The 22470-nt window shown below is 35.0% G+C and overlaps 4 protein-coding genes across 5 annotated transcripts; 2 read left to right on the plus strand and 2 right to left on the minus strand.

Moving 5' to 3' along the window:
- Positions 1-964: 964 nt before the first annotated feature.
- Positions 965-5139, plus strand: LOC21385705 (poly(A) polymerase I). The gene is made up of 15 exons (XM_024173987.1): positions 965-1107; positions 1203-1296; positions 1529-1564; positions 1652-1762; positions 2142-2239; positions 2479-2562; positions 2669-2802; positions 2952-3024; positions 3112-3157; positions 3324-3433; positions 3528-3635; positions 3713-3772; positions 3953-4014; positions 4513-4825; positions 4915-5139. The coding sequence occupies exons 1-15, from the start codon at positions 1030-1032 to the stop codon at positions 5125-5127; spliced, it is 1620 nt and encodes a 539-aa protein (XP_024029755.1). The 5' UTR covers positions 965-1029; the 3' UTR covers positions 5128-5139.
- A 110-nt stretch (positions 5140-5249) lies between these two features.
- On the minus strand, positions 5250-9890 carry LOC21385706 (mitochondrial phosphate carrier protein 3, mitochondrial). Of its 2 annotated transcripts, XM_024173986.1 has the most exons (7): positions 9390-9890; positions 7964-8325; positions 7842-7885; positions 6320-6534; positions 6037-6161; positions 5776-5874; positions 5250-5381 (listed from the first exon to the last, which is right to left on the minus strand). In XM_024173986.1, exons 1-6 carry the CDS (start codon positions 9678-9680, stop codon positions 5817-5819), a joined length of 1095 nt encoding a protein of 364 aa, XP_024029754.1. In that variant the 5' UTR covers positions 9681-9890; the 3' UTR covers positions 5250-5381; positions 5776-5816. The 2 variants fall into 2 exon arrangements, with proteins under 2 accessions (XP_024029754.1, XP_024029753.1); XM_024173985.1 differs by lacking the exon at positions 5250-5381 and having other exon boundaries at positions 5720-5874.
- Positions 9891-13161: 3271 nt separating this feature from the next.
- Positions 13162-19178, plus strand: LOC21385707 (BTB/POZ domain-containing protein At1g04390). Its single transcript, XM_010110902.2, has 9 exons — positions 13162-13460; positions 14111-14237; positions 14334-14847; positions 14988-15121; positions 15211-15653; positions 15963-17078; positions 17495-17647; positions 17840-18365; positions 19107-19178. The coding sequence occupies exons 1-8, from the start codon at positions 13357-13359 to the stop codon at positions 18273-18275; spliced, it is 3027 nt and encodes a 1008-aa protein (XP_010109204.1). The 5' UTR covers positions 13162-13356; the 3' UTR covers positions 18276-18365; positions 19107-19178.
- Positions 18901-21779, minus strand: LOC21385708 (galactomannan galactosyltransferase 1). The gene is made up of 2 exons (XM_010110903.2): positions 21034-21779; positions 18901-19799 (listed from the first exon to the last, which is right to left on the minus strand). The coding sequence occupies exons 1-2, from the start codon at positions 21657-21659 to the stop codon at positions 19124-19126; spliced, it is 1302 nt and encodes a 433-aa protein (XP_010109205.1). The 5' UTR covers positions 21660-21779; the 3' UTR covers positions 18901-19123.
- Between the last annotated feature and the right edge of the window lie 691 nt (positions 21780-22470).

Here is a 22470-nt window from a genome sequence, read left to right on the forward strand (position 1 = left end):
TTTGGCCGGCCAAGTGAAGGAAGGAAAGAGAAAAATGAAACCTAACCCTTGTACCTTTGTCTACTTTCTAAATTTACTCATTAAACTGTCCAAAATTATACTGACAACTATTTTCTCCTGTATGCGGGTACTGGATGCTAGTTTGTATTGTGCTTAGAAATTCTTAAAATTAAGGTTCTCAAGTTGTATCTGTACTAGAAATTCTTCCATTTTAAAGTACGGTGAGAATTTATCGATCGAATTTACTTGATCGAAAAAAAAACGTGAACTTAACGTGAAATCTGCTACAGAATTTAGGAATATAGATGTTAATTCCATAAATCCTTCAATCACAAAATGTACATAGTATAATGATTTTCCAGGGAAATTCTTTAGGGAAATCCTTGACTTAAATACATGAATTACATTATTAAAATTATGGGATTTTTTCCTTGGTCACTACACATCATGTCTTACCTAAATTCTAATTAATGTATGGAAAAACGACTGAATCTGATAAACGACAATGTATTAAAAAAAACAGTAACAAAAACTACAACAATTATGAAACGACAACAAAAAATGACCACATAAAATATAAACAAAAATGTACGGAGAAAACGTTAGGATTACAATAAACAACGGGAATGGACGAAAGCGTAATGAGAAACTGACAATGGTTGCAAAACGAAGGAGCAAAAGAAACGAGAACAAAGGCCTCAAAACGCCAACACGCCAAAACGGGTGAAAAGAAAATATGGACTGGATAACGACAATTATTTTAAACGACAGACACCAGAAACGACATAAATAGGAAAAACGACAAAAATGACTATGAGAGGTAAAAACGACAGATATCAGAAACGACAACAACTGTGAAACGACAACATTTTTTTTTTTTGTGGAACAAAAAAAAATTGAACATGAAAAGAATGAAAACCCCTAAACCCTTAAATTTGGGAATGTTTCCTTCTTGTAGGGTTTAAGCTCTTCGTCACAAAAACCAGATAGTGTACTTGATGAATCAGTACCAATACCACAACCACATCCATGGCGGTTAGGCGCTCAGTTTTTACCTGCCGATCGAAAATCTCTCTCCGCAACCCTATCTTTCAATGTGTTCGCAAGGCAATTTCCTATAAAAGTCCTTCATTTATACATTGTTTTTTCTGTATATTTGTTTATGCGAATCTCTGAACCATTTCTTTTGATTGATTTTGCAGGCTTGGCCATACTCAGTCGCGGCCATTGAAGCTTTTGAGGAGGCAGAAGATCTTTCCGGGGACAATAATTTTCGTAATCTGGTTCACGAAAGAGGCAAGTTTCTTTTTTTTTTGTTTTTTGTTTTTTTCCTTTTGAAATAGCTAAACAATATTTTTTTTTTGTTATTTTTGGGGTGCAGATGAAAATAATTCTCACAATTTAGTTCATAAAGGAGGCAAGTAAACTTCTTTTTTTTTTCTTGTGCTTTTCTCTTTTTTTTTTTTCTCTGGAATAGTTGAAGAAAGATTGGATTTTTAATTGAAAAAACGTTATATTTGGGTTGCAGGAGAGAATAATTCGCATAAGTTGGTTCATGAAGTAGGCAAGTTCTTTTTATTTTCCAACTTTTATTATTTGTATTTTTCTTCTTTGGAATAATGTGCATAATGTTTTTTTGATTGAAGTGTAGGAGATGGTCAAGTACGCGAGTGGAAGAAGTTGAATTCCAAGGAGCTTGGAATTAGCACTTCTAATATCACCAAGCCTACAAGGAAGGTTCTTAATAGTCTCAAGCAAAAAGGTATTCTTTTTTGTTTTTTATCCCCATTATATAACTACTATATGTACGTGGAATTCTAATGAATAGGAAAAAATTCCATGGAAAACATTGCATTGCTTTTGATGGTGACAAAGATACAGAAAGGATTAAACTTAGATTTTCATCCTTCGATCCTTGTAAGTGGTTGAAAACAGGAATAACTCCTATAATGCTTTTTACCAAGTCATTCTTTTCTTTTCACGGTGCTTCATGAGGATTTTGTGGAAATGGAATTAATAGGCCGCGCGGCTTGCGTGGGAATCAATGGATAATAAATTCTTTTGTAGAATAATAGTTTATTGGTTTAGAAGTGAGAACGCTTTGTTTAATCTAATGTTATTATTTTGCTTGCTTCTTGTAGGTTATGAGGTTTACCTCGTAGGAGGTTGTGTCCGGGATCTTCTCTTAAAACGCACACCAAAGGACTTTGACATAATAACTTCAGCTCAACTGAAGGAGGTTACCATCAATTTCTAACCTAACGTTATTCTGGTTAATATGGCTCTTTTTTCCTCCCTCTGTGGTGCTCTGTGTCTAAAATTAGCTTAATTATAACAATGAATCAAATGCTTGCAGTGACTCGGTGAGAGTGAAAGTGTAGGCACATAAAGTCGTGTATGTGAATCTTAAATTTCTCTTAAGAGTAAAATGTCAGGGTGGAACTTCCCAGCTGTGTTAACTTTGACCTATATTGGCAGGTAAAAAAAGCGTTTTCGTGGTGTGAAATAGTTGGAAAGAGATTTCCTATATGTCATGTCCACGTTGAAGATAGCATTGTGGAGGTTTGCTGTTTTCAATTTGTTTTAAAACTGTATTTTGTTTTAATTGGTTATGGCTAAGTTTTCTTTTGTTTTTATATTTAACCAAACTTGCATAATCTGCATATAGGTTTCAAGCTTTAGCACCCGCCAGAACATGGTTGGTGGGGATGTGCATCATGATTTCGTAAAACCTACTGTTTATGACGAGAAGGATTATGGACGTTGGAGGGATTGTCTGCGACGGGACTTTACAATTAACAGGTTGATTATACGGTCCTTGTAACTTGGAAGTTCATTTTCTTTAGGTTGATTTCACTTTCTGGGCTTTTTCTTTTACCACTTACATGGCACTGCAGCTTTCCTATACTTTGTTTTCTAATTCCTAAATTTGTTTTTTTTTTCCTGTGCAGTTTAATTTTTGATCCTTATACGAGTACAGTGTATGACTACTTGGGAGGAATTGAAGATCTAAAAAAGGCTAAAGTGCGCATGTATTATTTAGCAGTTGTGGTTTCTTAAGTAACTAGCCGGAAACTTTCATTGTTCTCACATCATCTTCTATTGGCATAGGTGCGAACAGTGATTCCTGCAAGCATTTCGTTTCAGGAGGACTGTGGTGCGTTATGGTTATTTTTTGCAATTTCTTTTTTCCTTTTTTTTTTTTTGGAATTCCTACGAACAATGATAGAGTTATTTGGAATGAGATATCAGTTGACACACCTCATCCACAATGACTGGTACTCTCAGTTTACAAAGCTAATGTGTCTCCATTTTCAATGCAGCTCGCATTCTTCGTGCAATAAGGATTGCAGCTCGTTTGGGATTTCGTCTTTCTAGGGAAACAGCTCATTCTGTAAAAGTTTTATCTGGCTCAGTGGCAAAACTCGACAAGGTGGTTAAAGCTGGCTTGGCCTTTATTTTGTCCATGATTTGATATGTATGAAACTTTCCTAAATGATTTATTCGCTGTTTCCAAACTGATTTAGGGAAGGCTTCTGATGGAAGCTAACTACTTGCTAGCATATGGCTCCGCTGAAGCTTCTTTGAGGTTATTATGGAAATTTGGACTCCTAGAAATACTTCTACCAGTCCAGGTATTGTATGGGGTTTGAGTTTCTTAGTTACGTATTAAACATGGTCAATGTAAAATTAATTTGGATGAAAATTACAGGCAGCATATTTTATTCGCTGTGGTTTCCGGAGACGTGACGAAAGATCTAACATGCTTTTGGTAATTAATATACAGCTTACTAATTATTCATTGTACGCTTGTTTAAAGTAATAATGTTATTAATTTTGTCCCCTTTGCTGAAGAGAATATTATGTTGTTCTGGTCATGTGCTCTTATAAGTATAAAGGGGTTCAGGAGCTGCACAAAAATTAACTTCAATATTATGGTGTTTCAATGCAGTCTCTGTTTTCTAACATGGATAAACTTTTGGCACCTGACAAGCCATGCCATAGCAGCTTATGGTAAGATCTTTTGAATGAAGCATTATTTTTTTCATATTCTGATTCATTTAAAGACTAGATATCAAACAAGCAAATTCTTAAATTGAAATCACTTGCACTTGCGTGATATTCGATCCGTGGGGTCCGTTGTGTATATTGTTTGTGACTGCTAGATTGATTACATACAGAGGTTTAGTGCTGATTCTTTGTTTGGACAAGTAAATTCATTAAGAGAATGTTTGGTTCATGTATTCAGAATCACGATTCAGAACCATTCTCGTTTTACGTGTATTTTTTGTGAGAAAAAACACTGTAGAGAACCATGAATCATGATTCAGAATCAGAGACGAATATAAGAAACAAACGTCTCCCAAATTCAACACATCTAAACTAGAGGCTAATTTCCAAGGCCTTGCCGTTTTCCGCATTTGGACATAATTAAAAGTTGGAAATACGTGAATGCGCATTGAAAGTTAAAGCCCTGACCATGTTAGACTTATACTGGGTTTATGCTTTCAGGGTTGCAATCTTGGCATTCCACAAAGCATTGTTTGACCAGCCCCAGGATCCCTTGGTAGTTGCAGCCTTCAGCCTTGCACTTCACAATGGCGGTGACGTTGCAGAAGCAGTACAAATAGCCAGAAGGATCACATCGCCTCACGATGCTAGCTTTCATGAATTGCTAGAACCTGAGAGTTTGGAATCTCAAGAACTAATAGACGAGGTCATGGATCTTGCAGACTGCGTTAAGTGCGCACTCTATCGCATGACCGATGAGCAAGTTGTTTCTCAGGCAATGGCAGAGTATCCCAAAGCACCCTTTTCTGATTTGGTGAGTACATTGCTTTTCCCTTTCCCTTTTCCCCAATTGGGAAGCAGTTCAGCAATGCCTGACCTTTTCGAGTGAATTTCAAAATGCAGGTATTGATTCCACTTGGATTATATTTGAGAGTTTGCAGAGTCTTCGAGTGTGTTAGAGATTGTGGAGCACAGGGATTTGCGTCAAAGCAAGGTAGCAAGATTGATTACAAGTCGTTAGCCATGGGATCCCTGCAAGAAGTTCGGCACGTTTTTGCGAGGATTGTGTTCGATACTGTGTACCCTCTTAAATTAACTAATGATCATACTGAGTAGTTGTTCTGAAGGCAAAACGACAAAAAAAGGAAAAGCAAATTCATTATATTTTTTAGAATAAGCAAAATGTAGAATTTTTCCCTTTCTTCACCTCAACCTTTATAATGCTTGCTTGATCTCTGCATGCGATAGATGATATGATAACTTTGTGGGATCGGAAGTTATCGATGCATTAACAAGACTGCTGAACATTAAGTTATCCGAAGTAGTTCATCTCCTGGCAATTCGTGTTAATGGGTCGTGTTCATATCAACCTGTTTATTAATCGTGTTAGAAAATATCAATTCAAACACGACCTATTTATTAAACGTGTCAAAATGTCAACCCAAACACGATCTATTTATGATCGTGTTAATCATGTCAATTCGTTTAAATTAATATATCGAATAAATAATTAATATAATAATAATTTATTTAACATGGTCAAGACATGTCAAACATATTTATTAGTCAATTTATCTTTTTCTTTAAAAAAAATAAATGAATTTTACCTACAACTATTAATATTCACATTATTTGTATTTAATATGTTATATAAACTTTCATAACGTATCATTAGATTACAGATGACACGTATAGTTAATCGTGTCAATTCGTGTTAAGAGATCAATCATAACCCAATTCATTTATTGACACCAAAATTCTTACAGCCAAAAATATTCGAATTAGACAACCGTTTGATTTTAAGCTCAGTGCTTCGCAGGCGCAATTGCAGCGGGATCAGGAGCAGCACCACCAGTAGTTGGCCTACAAAATGAAATTCCCGCGTCATACATTGAATTCCGCGAGAACAAAAGCAAAGCAGTCTATAGAATTCAGGAAGCACTCGATAGAACAGACAATACAGAAAACATGGGACAAGAGGAGGCCAATAGAGAGCTGGTGCAAAGGCAAAGAGGGGAAACTTACAGCCCAACAAAAACCTTAAAGGAATCGTAGAGACCCCATTGAACTCCAGTAAGTGTTCCAACCATTACTATACGAAGAGGAAGACCACGGGTGAACAGACCCCACGATCCTAGCTGCTTCACGGCCTGCAAGACATTATTTACAACAGAAGAAAGCAAGTGAGCTTTAGATGGAAAAACAAATTATGTCGTATAATATGTGTGTGTGTGTGTGTGTGTGCGTGTGTACATATATATATATATATATATATATATATGGAGTTTCTAGGAAAAATTCAACTCACATCACCAACGGTTGTTCCTTTGGCATTGTTGAGAAATGACACCAAGTTGTCAGCAGGGTGCGAGACAACAGCGCAAAATACCCCAGCCACATAGCCCATGGCAAAGCTCACACCGAGCTGGAAGCTTTTGCTGCACTGGTCTTTAGGTGTTGGTATTACATACTTGTACATCAGTTCAACTATAGTCTCAAAGGACGCAAATTTCATCATTGTATCTGGCGAGAAAAACAAAATGGGACGAATGAGAAACCGGGCATTACTAAAGGGAATTGCAGATATTTTCATGCCAAAATAAGGCAAAGTGCAAGTTGATTGACACAGCACAAGTGACCAGAAAAATAGGACACAAAAAATAAAAATACTTAAGCTGCAACTCTAACCCAACACTCAACAAATCCAAAGGATAGGTGACAATCTAAAGAAGGCTAATTCCTGACCAAAACTCGTCTTCAACATGCAATAAGAATCATTTAGGTCTCGTTCATTTTACCGATTTGAGTTTTTAGTTCTAAATTTTTACAGTTAAAAGCTCTCAGAAAATGTCAAATCTAACTTTTTCTACTGCAATTAAAAGCTTTCAAAAAATATCATATCTCAGCTCGAATTAAAAACTTAAATCTGTGAAAAAAACAAAGCCCTAGCCTTTTCAGGCATTACAGAAATATAACTACTAGGCCATAACTCATCAGTACATTGCTTTCTAGTCAAGTCAACATAATAATACATCGTAGAAAATACGGGTGACAATTCGTGTCACGTGTCGTATTCGTGTCGTGTTTTGATCGTTTCTTTTTAAATTTACAATCAACCTAAATACGACCCGTGACACGAAATTTTTTAAAAATCGCAACACGAACACGACACGACCATTTTACGAGTTGACACGACACGAGCCGAAAATGACCCGTGACACGAAATTGTCCCGTGAATCTAAAATTGACACGAAAATTGTATACTTTTATTTAATTTTTTACATATTATAAATAACTTAAAATTCATAACACACTAAATTTCAATAATATCCATTGAAATTAAACAAATAATAGTATAAGATTTTGAGTATAATTATCATGATATCACAAGTTCATAATAAAATTTAAAATATGAAATGAAAAATATATGTATTTTTTAATTTTTTACGAGTTTCGTGTCGTGTTCGGATAGGCGGGTCCAACCTGAAATTGACTCATGTTTTTCGTGTCAATTTCAAGTCAACCTAATTCTGACTCGAACCTCTTTTTTCTCAATCCTAACACGCAAAATTCTTATCATTTTCGAGTCATGTCATCGTGTTGTGACTCATATTACCGGCCTTAGTAGAAAAGCGTAGGCGGGTCCAACCTGAAATTGACTCATGTTTTTCGTGTCAATTTCAAGTCAACCTAATTCTGACCCGAACCTCTTTTTTCTCAATCCTAACACGTAAAATTCTTATCATTTTTGAGTCATGTCATCGTGTTGTGACTCATATTACCGGCCTTAGTAGAAAAGCGGTAAAGGAACCGAAAAGATTCAAACTTACAAGGAATCTGACGACCCCAAAGAGGAACAAGCCCTTTGTACAACCTGCAAAAAAACCATCATCAATCTCAGAAACTTAAAAAAAGTTTCATAAACAACATTTCCAATCACCAAAATCATTACCCGAGAGCGCCTTCAGACTTGACAAACTTTGGCAGCCCATCAGACAAGCCTCTGGCAAAGCCAGGCTGAGTTTGGACACGGACTTTCACAGCCTCCATGGGGCAGAGGGCAACAACAGCAATGGACTCAGCCGACGCTGAACCCGCAAGATAGATCAACGTCTTGTACTTAGCCGCGTACTCGGGCCCCGCAATGTCGGAATAGTACTTCTTGAAGAACTCATAGAAGCCAAACTTGCAGGCTCCTTGAGCGCTGTAGCCAAGCAATGTGGGTACCCAGCCTCTAAAGAAGCCCTTAATCCCCTGCTCTTTAAGCAAGACCCCAAATCCAGAGCTCACGCTCTTGTACTTAGCCGGGTCAATCTATGTTTAACAACAATAATGCCAGTTATTAACACACTTTCCAAAGGATTCAAATTTCCTCTACAATATTAATGTCCTAAAATAATGTCTAATTAATTACATTTTCTCACGCTAAAACATAAAATTAATTAAAAATTTATTTAAATCTTTTAATGACATGACATAATTTAGCTATATTAATTTTATATACCAAAATTAGCCAAGTGATCTCATTCCAATAGAGAAAAGGACAAAAGAAATAATGAACTAAGACAACAAGCCGCCTTTCTTGAAAGTCAAAAAGTTACCAAATTTAAAGGGAGTTACGAATTTGCTTCCGAACTTGTGGGGAGTCTAATCAGATTCATACCAATTCAATCAAATGGACGGCCACAAAAAGCGTGATTAAGGTCCGTTTACTTAAGGAATTTGAGTTTTTTATTTAAGTTGAGATGTGATATTTTTTAAAAGTTTTTTATTATAATAAAAAAATTTAATATAATATTTTTTAAGAATTTTATATTATAAAAATTTAAAATTAAAAATTTAAATCGGTAAAATAAATAAGCCCTAAAATATCATCAAATTCCCACTTCGAGAAGAATAATAGCTTTTGGTTTTTTTTTTGTGCATTGGGAAATGATAAATTTACCCAAGAATTTCATTTTTTCTCTCCATAGGCACATTTTAGCTAGCTTCTGCTTTGTTTATACCTTATAAAATGGGTTGCCCAAAAAAATAACATCATTTAGCAATATGTAGGAGTTGTGTTTGTTACAAGTTTACGAGTATTTTTAGGTGTTACTTTTTGTTAAATAGAAATTCAGACTAGTCCAACATTATTAAAAGGCAAATTGGACAATTTATGTCTGAAAAAATAGGTTTAGTGTATTAAAAAAATGTTTTCTAAAACTTAAGAATATCATTTTAATATTATTAAAAATACAAGACATCAATTTAATTACACGTTACCAAAATGATTTTATTCTTTTTAGCGATATAATAAAACAAGATTTAGCATTAATGGATTGAAGAAAACAAAACTAAACCATGAAATTGAAGGGAAACAAAAGAGAAAGACAGACCTGCATGTTACACTTGACGAGATCAAGAGGCGTGACGGCCATGTGCGTGAGCCCAGTGCTCAGACCACCTCCGGTAAAACACGCGGCGTAGAACACCGGCGAGTACATCTCGATCTTCTCACTCGGCGCCGGAATCACCACCCTATCCGACGTCGTTTTCGTCGGCGCCAGAGCATCCAAACCAAACAGCTTCGAAGAAGACGACGAAGAAGAAGAAGAAGAAGAAAAAGAAGAAGAGTAGATGAAGCTTGGGATCAGAGATCGCCGACAGTTTCCTTCTTGAGAAGCCATTAAAGAGAATTTGATTTTGTTTTTGTTGGTTTTGAAATGATGAAAACAATTAAATTGAAGTTGCTTTGATGTTTTCTTATTGCTTCGGTCCTTTCTTACAAACGCCTCTGGTCTTAATTGCTCGCTCTTTTCATTGTCCGATTGGTTTATTTCTTTAAACCCCTTTGGTTTTAAATATTTACGACATTTAAGCCTTTCTTTTTCTCCACGTTTCTTTTAATTTGACTATTCTTTTCGTAAAAGAAAAGTTTGATTATATAATCTAGGGAATGCACTTACTATTCATCTATGTACAAATTACTATTTATCTAAACACAAGAAAACTATTTATAATTTTATTTAATAAGTTATTTTATCTTTTTTTTGCGCTACTTGTCCAGTTTTAATTGGGTGTACTATATATGCGTGTCTTTGTATAAATGGTTCATCATTTTAGTTTACCATGTGTTCGAATAGTATTTGTAAAAAAAATGAGTTCACGTGAATTACAATGCAGTAAATCAGATGTTGATAACAAGTTGTCGATATAATTGTCACTGTCACGTGTCGTGTTTTAATTGGCTGATTAAGAATCGTGGTGAGACCCATTTAAGTGATATCATATTCTATTGTTGTCTTTCTTTCTTTTATATGATTCGCGTGCGTCAAGGGATATCATATTCTATTGTTGTTAGTAGAAGAATTTTGCTTGAAACTTATCTTGAAATTCTAAGGAGAAAAGAGGACTCCAAAATTCTGATGTGTGTCACAACTAAGGAGTGAGTCTCTTTTATAACGCTTCGAGGAAATCATAATTTCGTCTTCTTTCCGATGTGAAACAAAGAGTTTTTCCACTTTTTTCCCACTTTCTTGGGAGTTTTTCTTTCATTTTTTTCCAACTTCACAGAAGCACTTTGAGAGTCAATTTTTCATTTACCTATTCATTATTTTGAGCATATAAATATATCATTTCGATCTTTTCACTACGAAAAATATAATTCTAAATTGTATAGTCATTAACACAAAGTAAGTAAGTTCTGTTTAAAATCGAACCTCAAAATGGTACCATGAAGAAAAGGATTTTCAAACCATTTTTTCAACACCGACAAACCGCAGACATTTGGAGTCCATATTTGGTTAGGGAATAAATGAAAATTGATTAGCTTGGAAAAGGATGGAGGTTTCGGTTTATAGTTTCGTTATCGTTAGCTTTGAGGCAGCTAACGAAACTTATTCTTCTTTTATAATGATGTAAAAGATAAAAGATTTATTTAGTAGAGTAGTCTTTATTTATTCAAGTCCAAAAGATTATGAAGCGTATGTGGAAATCAATTCATATCCTTTTTCAAGAATTTATTTTTCCTCACATGTGGAAATTAAGGAGAATATGGCTCGAGTGATATTCTTAATTTTTCTTCACATGACTCTCTTAGGTCTAGTTTATTTCACCGATTCGAGTTTTGTTACAGTAAAAAACTCTCAGAAACAGTCACATCTAACTTATTTGTTACAATAAAAAGCTTTCACATAAAGTCACATATCAACTCGAATCAGTGAATTAAACGGGTCCTTAATTTCTTCTGCTGCCAAAGTGGGATCAAATTTATGATAAGATAGCAAGTCAATGCAAAAATAAAATCTCAATTAATAAACAAGAGGGAAAAAACAATTGGGCATGAAAACTATTAGATGAAAACTATCTGAACACAAGAGAACTTACTAACACCAATAGATTTTATGAGGTGAGGCATAGCCTGTAAAACTCTTCCATGCTTTCCCAAACAGACTTAAAGTTCATAAGAAGAAGATCATCCTTCTTAATAGGAAAAGTTGTTTCTGGCTTCATTGTCATTGGTTAATGAATATGATACAAATCAAGATAGTATGTCCTAAGATTCAAATAAATAGAAAACTAAACTTGGAAACTAACTAGGTAAAACAGAAACAAATAAATACAATTATTTGTCGTTTATTATACTTTCTTAATGATGGTCATTTATTTACTCGTATTGTTTCGGATTACGTTTCTATATGTGATTGCCCCTCAAATATAGAATTATTATGGTGTTGTGTGATTAAGAATTCAATCTCATAAATTATCATACGTTCTTTTTAGTTAACTACCCAGTTAACTATCGGGTAAATATTAAAGTACATAATCATTAAAACCGTTATATTATATCATTTTTATGGGATAAAATCATTTTAATATCATTTATTATCTCTTAACATCTCAAAATATCGTGTGTTTTTAGTAATAGCTCCATTCAAATTTTAGAAAACATACTGTGGGTTCCTTGAGCGGTTTTTGAGATGTAAAATAACCATTTTGCCCTTTTAATTAATTAATAAAATTAGGATTTTAAAACTTTACAAAAAGTATTTAAAAAACATGTTTAGAACATTATAAAAATATAAACCTTTTGATTTTCTTTTTACATTTTTAAATGTTTAAATTATTGTTACAACTTTTTTAAATATGCTCTAATTAATTAGATAGAGGGGTAGAAAGCATATTTATGTCCTAAAAAACAATCTTAGGGTCCGTTTAGTTCGCTGATTCGAGTTTTTAATTCGAGTTGAGATGTGATTTTATGTGAGAGCTTTTTACTGTAGCAAAAAAGTTAGATATGATTGTTTGTGAGAGCTTTTTACTGTAGCAAAACTCGAATTCTAAACTCGAATCAACGAAATGAACGGGGCCTTAGTGTATTCAGAAGATGTTTTTTAAAACTCAAAGATACCTACTTAGGCCCCGTTCATTTCACCGATTCGAGTTTTGTTATAGTAAAAAGCTCTCAGAAACAATTATATCTAACTTTTTTTTACTACAGTAAAAAACTCTCACATAAAGTCACATTAATTCAAATTAAAAACTTAAATTAATGAACTAAACAGATCCTTAATATTATTAAAAAAAAGTAACATTAAGATGTTTCCATATAACTGTAGGTACCAAATTATGTGTTTATTGGTGCGTCATTTTGTAATTCTTCGTTTTTCTTGTTGTTTTCATGATTACTGTTACTCGTATTTTTAGCCATCGTTTTTTCAATTTATTTTGTTTTTTCACTTTGCTGTCATTTACATCCTTTCTAGTTTCCACTATCGATTTCTTTCATTGTTAGTTTATTTGGCGTCGTTTACATTTTCTTGTCATTTTTTGTCGTCGTTTTCTATTTGTGCGATCCGTTCGCATTTGTCACTTTGTCTCTCTCGCTCTCCCGCTTGAGTCGTCACTTTATTTGTTTTTTTATTTTTTTGGAAAAGAGATATGGCTTTACAAGGCATCATGACTTTTTTCTTTTTTTGATATTATTTTTTTCTAAAGAAAGTGCACTTTGCCATTAACCATACACTAAAGTATAAAATAATAAATAAAACTCTCCCAAAACTAAATAAATAAATAAATAATTAAATAAGTGGTTGCTATCTATTATTTAAAAAAAAAAAAAAAAACTCTATCCTTGGTTCAAAAATAAAATAAAATAAAGTTGCTTAAGAAACTAATAATTAAAATTACTCTTTCCTTCCGAGAAAAGAAAGAGTAAACTCTCGAGACAAGCTGGGAGGATGTTGGCTATGGCGGTTTCTCTTTGCCGCTAAATATTTGGGATTAACGCAGAGATAACACAGTGGGGAAAAAAAAGTTTTGATTGATCTTCTTTCTGTCCAAAAAAAGAAAGAAAGCAGGAAAATGGGATCGTCCAAACGCGGACCAGACAACAAGCAGAGCATCACCGATCACACTCGCAATCTCCATCTTCGTCTCCAACAAGCTCTCAATTTGGGAACCCGAAGGTCTCTCTCATAAATTTTCCCTTCAAGTTGAGACCTTTTCTTTGTTTTTTTGTTTTTTTTTTAATTTGTTGTTTTCCTTTTCAATGGCCTCTTTCCATTGTGCTACAAATCAACTTGTACGGCCTAAACCCATATGAGATCAATTTGGATGTCGGTTTATTAGGGATTGACGAAAGAAGTTTATTTTTGGGGTTTTTTCATCGCTATGGCAATATAATGTGTTTGAAAGTTCCCTTTTTTTGCATGGTTTTCTTGAAGAAGACGTTGATTGAAAATTATCTTGAATTAGAAAAACCCCAGATATTTGGAGTTCATATTTGATTAGTTGAGTTATAGTGCTTAAAGAACTAATCTTTTTCTCAATTGGGTACTACTTAATATCACTTAAAATAATAGAATTAAGGTCCGTTTGTTTCATATACTAAAACTCAAATTATTGATTCTGTCCCACAAAAAATTTAAATTTCAAACATCAAGAATCATAGTTTGAGTATACCTCCCAAACTGGCCATTAGTGTTTATATAAGAAATATTGCTCTTGGCAGAGCCCTCATGGTTGGAATCAAATTTGTAGTGTTGAATTGAGTAAAGATATATTTTGGAGTAGTTATGTTCAAGGCTAAACGACCATATTGATATTACTATTGTAGGCCTCAAGAAAGGCCGGGTAGAAAATGGCAGTGCACAGATATTCAGATACAAAAACAGGTGGTTCGCTTGATCTCTGCATATCTTGATTCCGTTTCTGGAGTTGTGTTGCACAATCCACTTTTTAAGGTATTTAACTGTACCGATATTTTTCTAGTATTTACTTCTTCTATGCTTGTTATGTATTTTGTTATCTTCACATTGGCTTCACTTTTCCATTTTCAGAATTCCGTCCCTGATATAGTTGAAGCATTGGTATGCACTCTTGAGTGCAAAAATGAGGCCTTATTGAGCATGGCAACAAATGCGACACTAAAATTGGTTAGCACCTTACCTTCCTCAATTATGGAATCTCATGTGTTGGATTTGGTTAGTCCTTTGTCATCCTTGATATCCCACCGTCAAACAGACATTGCTACAGCATGTGCAAAGGCTTTAACAATTGCTCTCCCAAATAGAACCATTGCGAACGAAAAAGAAGTTTGGGATGTTGTGAAGAGAACGGAAAGCGTTAGTCAGGCTATTAATAACATACGGTCTTTCTCTAGAGGTGCAAAGCCAATTGAATATTTCCAACAGATGGTTTTGCTGTTGAGTAAAGTACTACTGAGATGGCCGCCATCTAGATTTTCTGTGTGGAGTGATGCTCTCTTGTTGCAAACTTTGTATGATGCACTTGCAAATTGGGATTCAGATTCTTTTGTGAAAGTGGAAGTTTTGAGATTGCTTTCTGCCATAGGTACTTAATTGTTGTGGTAAACCTTTTCACCCCACTGTCTCTTCCTTTCCTTGTAAGTTATAATCATCAACCTATATGTTGATGAAGCAAATAAACTATATGTTGATGAAGCAAATAAATTTCTGTTTTATCTTTACCAGCTTTATGCGATAGTGGAGCCATGAAACTTCTTCAAAATGGAGAAGGCCTTCTAGAAGCAATGGTGCAATGCATGGACAGTTCGCAGCCTCATTCCGTTCGAGTGGAAGGATTCAAGCTTGCCCAAGGCTTAGCGGTAATGATAGTAATGTGTTCTCTTTCTTTACAATAATAGTAATTGTACAAGTAATGCATTAATCGAACTACCTTCATTTTTTTTTTCAGCTAAATGCACAGAGGGCTTTCAAAATGTTAAGCTTCTGTTGTGAACCTTTTATTCGAGCTTTAATTTCCGGGATTAGTGAATGGCGGATGAAGTCAAGAAAGGTTAGCAATGATCAGATATCTTTGATAGTAGAGGCACGTATCTTGGCTCTAATTACTCGTTGGGGAGGCAAACATCACAAATTGTTCTGGAGATATGGGATTGATAAGGTCCTCCTTGATCTTCTCCTGGAAAATTTTCATAACCAACTACATGACAATTCATTGTCGCTAAAAGGGCAGATATCGATTGCAAGGGAGAGTCTCAATTCCAATTATTCTCTTGTTGTGAGGGATCATATTTGGGATATTCTTGGATGTCTTGCTACACATTGGGAGGAAGATTTCCACTCTGAGAGACATAAAAAAAAGCTCTCCATTGACATGCTCATTACATGTGCTTGGTAGGCTCGACTGTCTCATCCTTGAAAGTTGCTTGTTCTTTCTTTCTTATGCTGTACATAAATAGGTTTTATTTACTTCAGGGCCTGAATATGTTGCTTTCTAGTAATTTTACATTGAACTATTTTCCATAGATGCTGCTTATTTTTTGCTGATTTATCTTTATATTTTGCTGATTTATCTTTATATTATGGGGGGCCTGAATATGTTGCTTTCTAGTAATTTTACATTGAACTATTTTCCATAGATGCTGCTTATTTTTTTGCTGATTTATCTTTATATTTTGCTGATTTATCTTTATATTATGGCAGCGTGGCCTTTGTGGATACAATTCAGAAATGGATCACTCATGACTTGCAAAGGGAATCAGTGATAAGGGCTGTTTTGTTGATGATTCATTCTCCCTGCACATACATTGCATCAAAAATAAGATTCGTACTGTCTGAAGTATTGAGACCAAATAGAGGGCACATTTTGAAACACTTGCTGTCTACACTAAAAAATATACCATCGAGAAACAATTTTGATAGACTACAAATCATGAGTTATGTGATGGCTTTGGCATGTTATATAGGTTTGCCAGAGTTTCGAGTGCAGGTTCTTGAACTTTCAGGGGTAAGAACTTTATTTACTCTTTTAACGTGGTGTTTAAGTAATGGTGTTAATGAGGGCAGTCTGGGATCCACGTTATATTTGCATAATTCGCTCCTTGGGCGTACTTGTTGCCTTGTTTCTTTGGAAGACTGGGAGGGCGAAGACATTATCGTGCTTTATATTTTGTGGGGCCTAGGTGAGTTGATCAAGCATTCTACACCACACATAAGTAATAACTTACATGTATCTTCTGGTGGGATGAGGTATAGTGTACCAGAATTACTGAACAATCTTTGGGAGATTTGCATTAACACATCTGCTCCCGGAGTACGGTGGTTTGCTACCTTTGCTCTTAGTGCTCTTGGATTGTATGGTTTTCCGAGTAAACTTGGGAACAGGATTGGCAAAGCACTTAGTGAGGAGGATCATAAAGATATAAGACTCATCCTCGCAAATGGAGACTGTTTGAGTGTTCATGGTGTTATTTTGGCCATTCGATGTCCATCATTGCTGCCTTTTGAAGAGTTCCATATTAGTGAAGAAACAAATGGTTCATCAGTGCCGAGCTCCATGGGAATGGGTGACAGGTTTCAGAAAGAAATCCGATTATCTTCTCATGTTGATCACCAGGCATTGTCAAGGTTGTTGGATTTTGTGTACTTTGGATATCTACAAGCCGAAGAAGAACTCGTGAAGAAATTGAAAACACTTGCTAAACGTTGTAATCTTCAGCCTCTTTTGCAAATGCTTTGCTGCAAAGTTCCAAAGTGGGGCACTCCGTTTCCTAGCTATGATCTTTCTCTAGCACTTGGTCCAGTTGGACACCGTTTTTCGTATGTTATTCTCCTTCCTAGTTATCTTCATGAAAATCTTTTTTTTTCCCCCCTTCTTTCTCTGTCATTCTCAGTCGTATATACAATCTTCATTATGTGGTAAGAGCTTCACTAGGAACACCTATTATGGAGTCATCAAATTATCTGACTGCCTCTTGGTTCTTTATGAAGGATGTTTTCCTTGAATGATGATTGGTGACTAAATCCATTAAAATCATTAAGCCACATTTATCACTAAATTATAGCCTTCAGGCTGCCTATTACACTCTTATGAATCTTTTGAAACTCCAATTCATTTGGCTGGCTTAGTGGATTTAGATACTATTGAAAACATAACTTTAAATCCAATATTCATGCAATTATTTTATTTATTCCAAAGTTGTGTAGTTGTAATCTTATGTATTTCTGGTTCTCAGGGATGTCATCATGGAAGCTAAAGCAAATGAAACCCTGGTTTGGACGTGTGATTTTTGCTCTGTGTTGGTGCCACACGTGCATGTTCACAAAGTTATATTGGCGTCAAGTTGTGATTATCTGCACGGTTTGTTTTGCTCAGGAATGATGGAGAGGTGCTTTCATTTTTTTTTTTTTTTTTCACATTTGAAGATATTGCCATATTTTGAAAATATTCTTGTGTATCTCTAGCCAAGTATTAATACACTGAAAACTATGCACGAAAGTTAGACGCTACCCTTTTGTTTTTGTTTTTAGTTCTTTTCTAACCTGCGTTCCCATTTTTACTTTAATTTGTGTGGTTGCAGCCATTCAAAATCTATGAAGGTCGATATTAGTTGGGAAGCAATGGTTAAATTGGTAGCGTGGTTTTATACCGATAAGCTGCCAAATCCTCCCTCTGGATGCATGTGGGAGAATATGAACGTTGAAGAGAAGCTGCATGAGCTACAGCCATATGTGGAGCTTTGTTGGCTTACTGAGTTTTGGTGTCTAGAGAATGTTCAAAAAGCATGTTCAGATGTGATTGTATCTCGTCTGGACTCATCAGGACAATTGTCTGTTAAAATAATGCAAACTGCTGCTCATTTGTCGGTGGAGAAGTTAGTTGAGGTTGCGGTGATTTGTGCGGCTCCTTTCTTTCGCGAACTATGGGAATCTGGTGAACTTGGAGATCTGGATGAGGTGCTAGTTGATAGGATTCGTTTTGCTTCTGTCGAACTTTCTCAAGAGAGACCACTCTAGATAGGCATACTATTCAGATGATTTTGAGGATTCAGTATGGTTCAGTACTGTGTAGAGGAAAACCTATCAAGTGCTCAAGCGGCTAGTCAGGTATTCAACATTACAGTGCCTAGTTTTTGATGTTTTATGAGCTTCTATCGTTTGTTTTGGTTTATAAAGCTTGTTTTATAATTTTTATTTTGAACATAATGCTTACATAACTAACAAAAAAAAAAGTGAATTTTGTATGATCTTAACTGCAGGAGCCACCAACCTTTTATGACAAAAATGTTTGTAGTAACAGAACTTAAAATTTGATTCCATGAGTAAACTAGTCTGAGAAAGTTCCTCTCAAGTCAAGGTCCATACAGATATGAAGTTTTGATGGTTGCCCAATGAAGGCCTTAATAGTAATAGTCAACAGAGTGTATAGCTGATTTAAGGCCTAGAGATTAGTAATAGTCAGCTGTAAAGTTTTTTCGTCAGAATGTTTATTGTGAATAATTTTTTTTTTTTTTTGTGTGGAATATTTGTGAATAATTGCTAAAGCCATATTATCAGTATGAAATTTCAATATGCCATCAGCCACACCTATAAGTATAACAACCATGTATTATTTTTCTTTTTGCTGGATAGCAGAGGGTGACGTGCTCAGATAATCTTACGGCAGCGAGCAAGACATTTCTGAATTAAACTTAAAGCCTTATTAACAATGTTCTGAAGGTTAAAAGGAATGAGTTTTCAGAAAAACCAAACTCATGCATCTTAATATACTGTTACTAACTACTATATCCAAAATTTATATTCTTGTCCACAACTCACATCACATTGTCACATTTTGTCTTGGGACAGGTAGACCAACAAAACAATCATCCATCTAGAGGAAAATCAAACGGCAGAGGGGACACCAGAGAAGAATTGAGCAGGTCCGGATGAACAAAACCGAAACTGCGCAACACCTGATTATCTGCAAAGTTCAAAGCCTTTTGCATTCCATTCCAACAAGCTTCCCAAGTGTACACAGGGTTATGATCCCCTGTGCATGGCTCACACCCAGTAAAGTGTATCACAAATGGCCTTTTTTCCACACCCTTTGAATAATTCTCTCTAATTTCACTATAATATTCACTCATTTTCTCTGCATGTCTTCTCCTCAAAACCCCAACTTTTTTCTCAATCTCTGTGTACCCTTTGGTGATGTTATCAAGCCCACCAACCATTCCCAACCAATACCCTTCAAAGTTGTACTCACTTTCTAAGTAAATCTTGTCACCCCATTTTTCATTCTCTTTCAAAAGAAGATATATCAAACCTGATTGATCATCTGACTCAGGGTACAACTTGTCTTTGAAAACCAATTTCTGGGTCTTTCCCCATTTTTCATACTCTAGGCTCTGTGGGCCCATTTTGGCCCATTCATCAATGAGGTCCATGGACCACTGGCAGTTCCTGATCAAGAAAACGCCCGCGTTTAGGCCCGTCCAGCTCTGCTCCTTGTAGACAGCATGTGACCAGCCATGAACAACAAGGTTGTGCTTGCTGTACCTGAAAGAATCATATGGCTCACATTATGTGAAAGCTACTAATCATTAATAAATTCATCTCATAAATTTGGGAGTTTATCTGATACGACAAAAAAAAAATGAACTATCAATAGTTTTCTATTTTTTAGCTGTTATGTCTGTATTAGAAACTGTCTGCATATTTTTTTAATTTGATGTGATTTTGATTAGATTTGACGGTCAGAAACTGATACTACCAGTAGAAAGACCTGCCGAGAAACTCCCATATTCAAAAGTGTATTTTTTGTAACTACATATGTATATACATGATTTTACAGAGAACCGAAATGAGAATTAATAAGTGCCCATTTTTTATCCTTTATGACGAGGCTACAAATTTACTATGTCTCTTTAAAGGCCCTAATGACCAAATAAAACATATCCAGTTTTTACAGCTACATTGTTTGTTGTCCTCTAACTAGCTGTCCTACTACTTTGATCTTTTTATTTTGGAGGTCAATATTAACAACTCGTTTTAAACCTAATTAAAAGCATGACGAAATGATTAAACTCGAACGAATAAAATGTTGAACTAAATTGCACTGGTCGCTACTATTAATTAGTAACTGATAGAGATGTGTACACCATAAAAATTTCAATTGAACTAGGAAAGTAGTTTCTCTTACCTAAAAGAAAGCATATCATAACCCTCAAAATAATATGAGAAATTGCAAATTTATAATATTAAGAGAGAAAGAAACTAGTTCTCCACATAATTTAGTAGACATAACTAAAACTATCATTCCCCTAATTTAGTACATGCAAATTATCATTAAAATCACTAAGAAGAAGAATAATGGCAATTGGACTAAGAAACTAGGATCTCTTACCTGTAAATAACATAGCATACTAGTTTTATAAAATATCACCAAGAATTTTGTTTTATTTATTTGTGTACTACCACAAGTAATTATTCTGACTACCAACCGTGTATGTACTAGTAATAATTATTGAAACACGAAAGTGACAAAAAAGAAATGAAATTAGTGAGAAACTTAGGAATTAGTTCTCGACATAATTTAGCCGACTTAACTAAAATTTTCAAAATTATTGTCCCAACTGCTAACAGCTCCATATAAAATAGAGTTATGTGGGACTTGATACTCTTTTATTTAACATCTCTCAGGAGCCAAATGGCGTGACTCGAAAATCTAGCATCACTAATATCAATGTAATATCAAAATATTAATTAAGTTAAGTGATCCGTACGTACGTACCTCTGCAAGGGAAGCTTGAACTCCATGTCAGTAAACACAGCATCAGAATCGACCCACCAAATCCACTCAACTTCCGGGTGAGCCAACATCGCCGCTTTCACAACCGGGTACTTTGCCCAGAAACCAAACATCTTAGGATGCAACAAAGCATTGTTGTAGAAAATCTCAATCCCATGGATACGACAATAATCGACCTTGTTCTTGAACAACCTCAGAAGCAAATGGTCTCCCACTGGGTTACTACAAACCGCCGGTCGGGACCCCGTGACCAACAGAATTCGAGGCTTTGAATTGTGGGTTTGATACTGATAATGATATCTCAGCCATTGTTGTCGTTTCTCGTCCCAGTTCTTGATGGGATTGTCGTTTTGGATGGAGTAGCTGAGAGTTGCGTCGTCGTAGAAGGTGGAAATTAGCTGTGGTGGGTGGTCGGTGTGAAGTTGTGAGTTGAAGCTTTGTGCGACGTCGTTTTGGTTTGTGAAGGAGAGGAGTGCCCAGATCAAGAAAAGTGCTAGAGACGCGCCGACGATGAAGAGAAACCCGTCGGCGATCAGAGAGGAGGCTCGGTGGAGAACGGTGCGTTTTGGGAGAGTTTGGAAGTGGCTGAGTTCTTCTGGGGAGACCATAGTTGAAGTCTGAAGTGAAGGAAAACTCTTCTTTGAATTTTAGCCTCTCCTTGGAATATTTATGCTACTTTGTAGTTGTGACAAAGATACCTTTCTTAGTTTCTTCCTTATCTACTAGAAGAAGTGTATATATATACACATACACACACACATATATATCTATATATATATATAAAGTGACCTTACTTACCATTCAGATGAAGCCTAGTGGCCTGACGGCAGACACAAATTCGATAAAAATTCAGTTTATTTTGTAGTTAAATTTTTTGTTATAATATTTTCTCTTATAAAAATTTAAAATCTTTAAATTTTGTTGACTACTTTTAATTACCTTTCAAAAGAAAAAACTTTTTAATTTGTCTAATTAGTCTTCCAGAAAAATAAAATAAAATTTATTCTTCGTTGATGTGGACATCCGTGAATTTCTGCGTAATGTAATGATGTATGGTTAAAAATGGTCCTTCACAATGAAATGCCTCACTTGGTTGCCCTTAAAATACAAATGCTTACACTCTTCCAATCTGCACAGTATGTGATATATACTCTTCCTGTTGTACTTGTATGACTTGTAGCAATGAAAAATGTAATTCAACGCAAATTTAATTGTGTCATCGCCCAAAAAAAAAAAAAACAGAATTACCGGTCAAGATAGTAAAAGAAAATATTATTTATGTCAATTCAACTTGAAAAAAAAAAAACAATTGTCATTCAATTAATAAATAAAAAACAAAACGTCTCAATTATGTAGAATGGTATAAATAATAATCCTTCACAAAATCACGACAAATCATGTGATTTTCTCTTATTGCCA

Source organism: Morus notabilis, unplaced genomic scaffold (assembly GCF_000414095.1).
Source record: "Morus notabilis unplaced genomic scaffold, ASM41409v2 Scaffold696, whole genome shotgun sequence".
NCBI classification, from domain to species: Eukaryota; Viridiplantae; Streptophyta; class Magnoliopsida; order Rosales; family Moraceae; genus Morus; species Morus notabilis.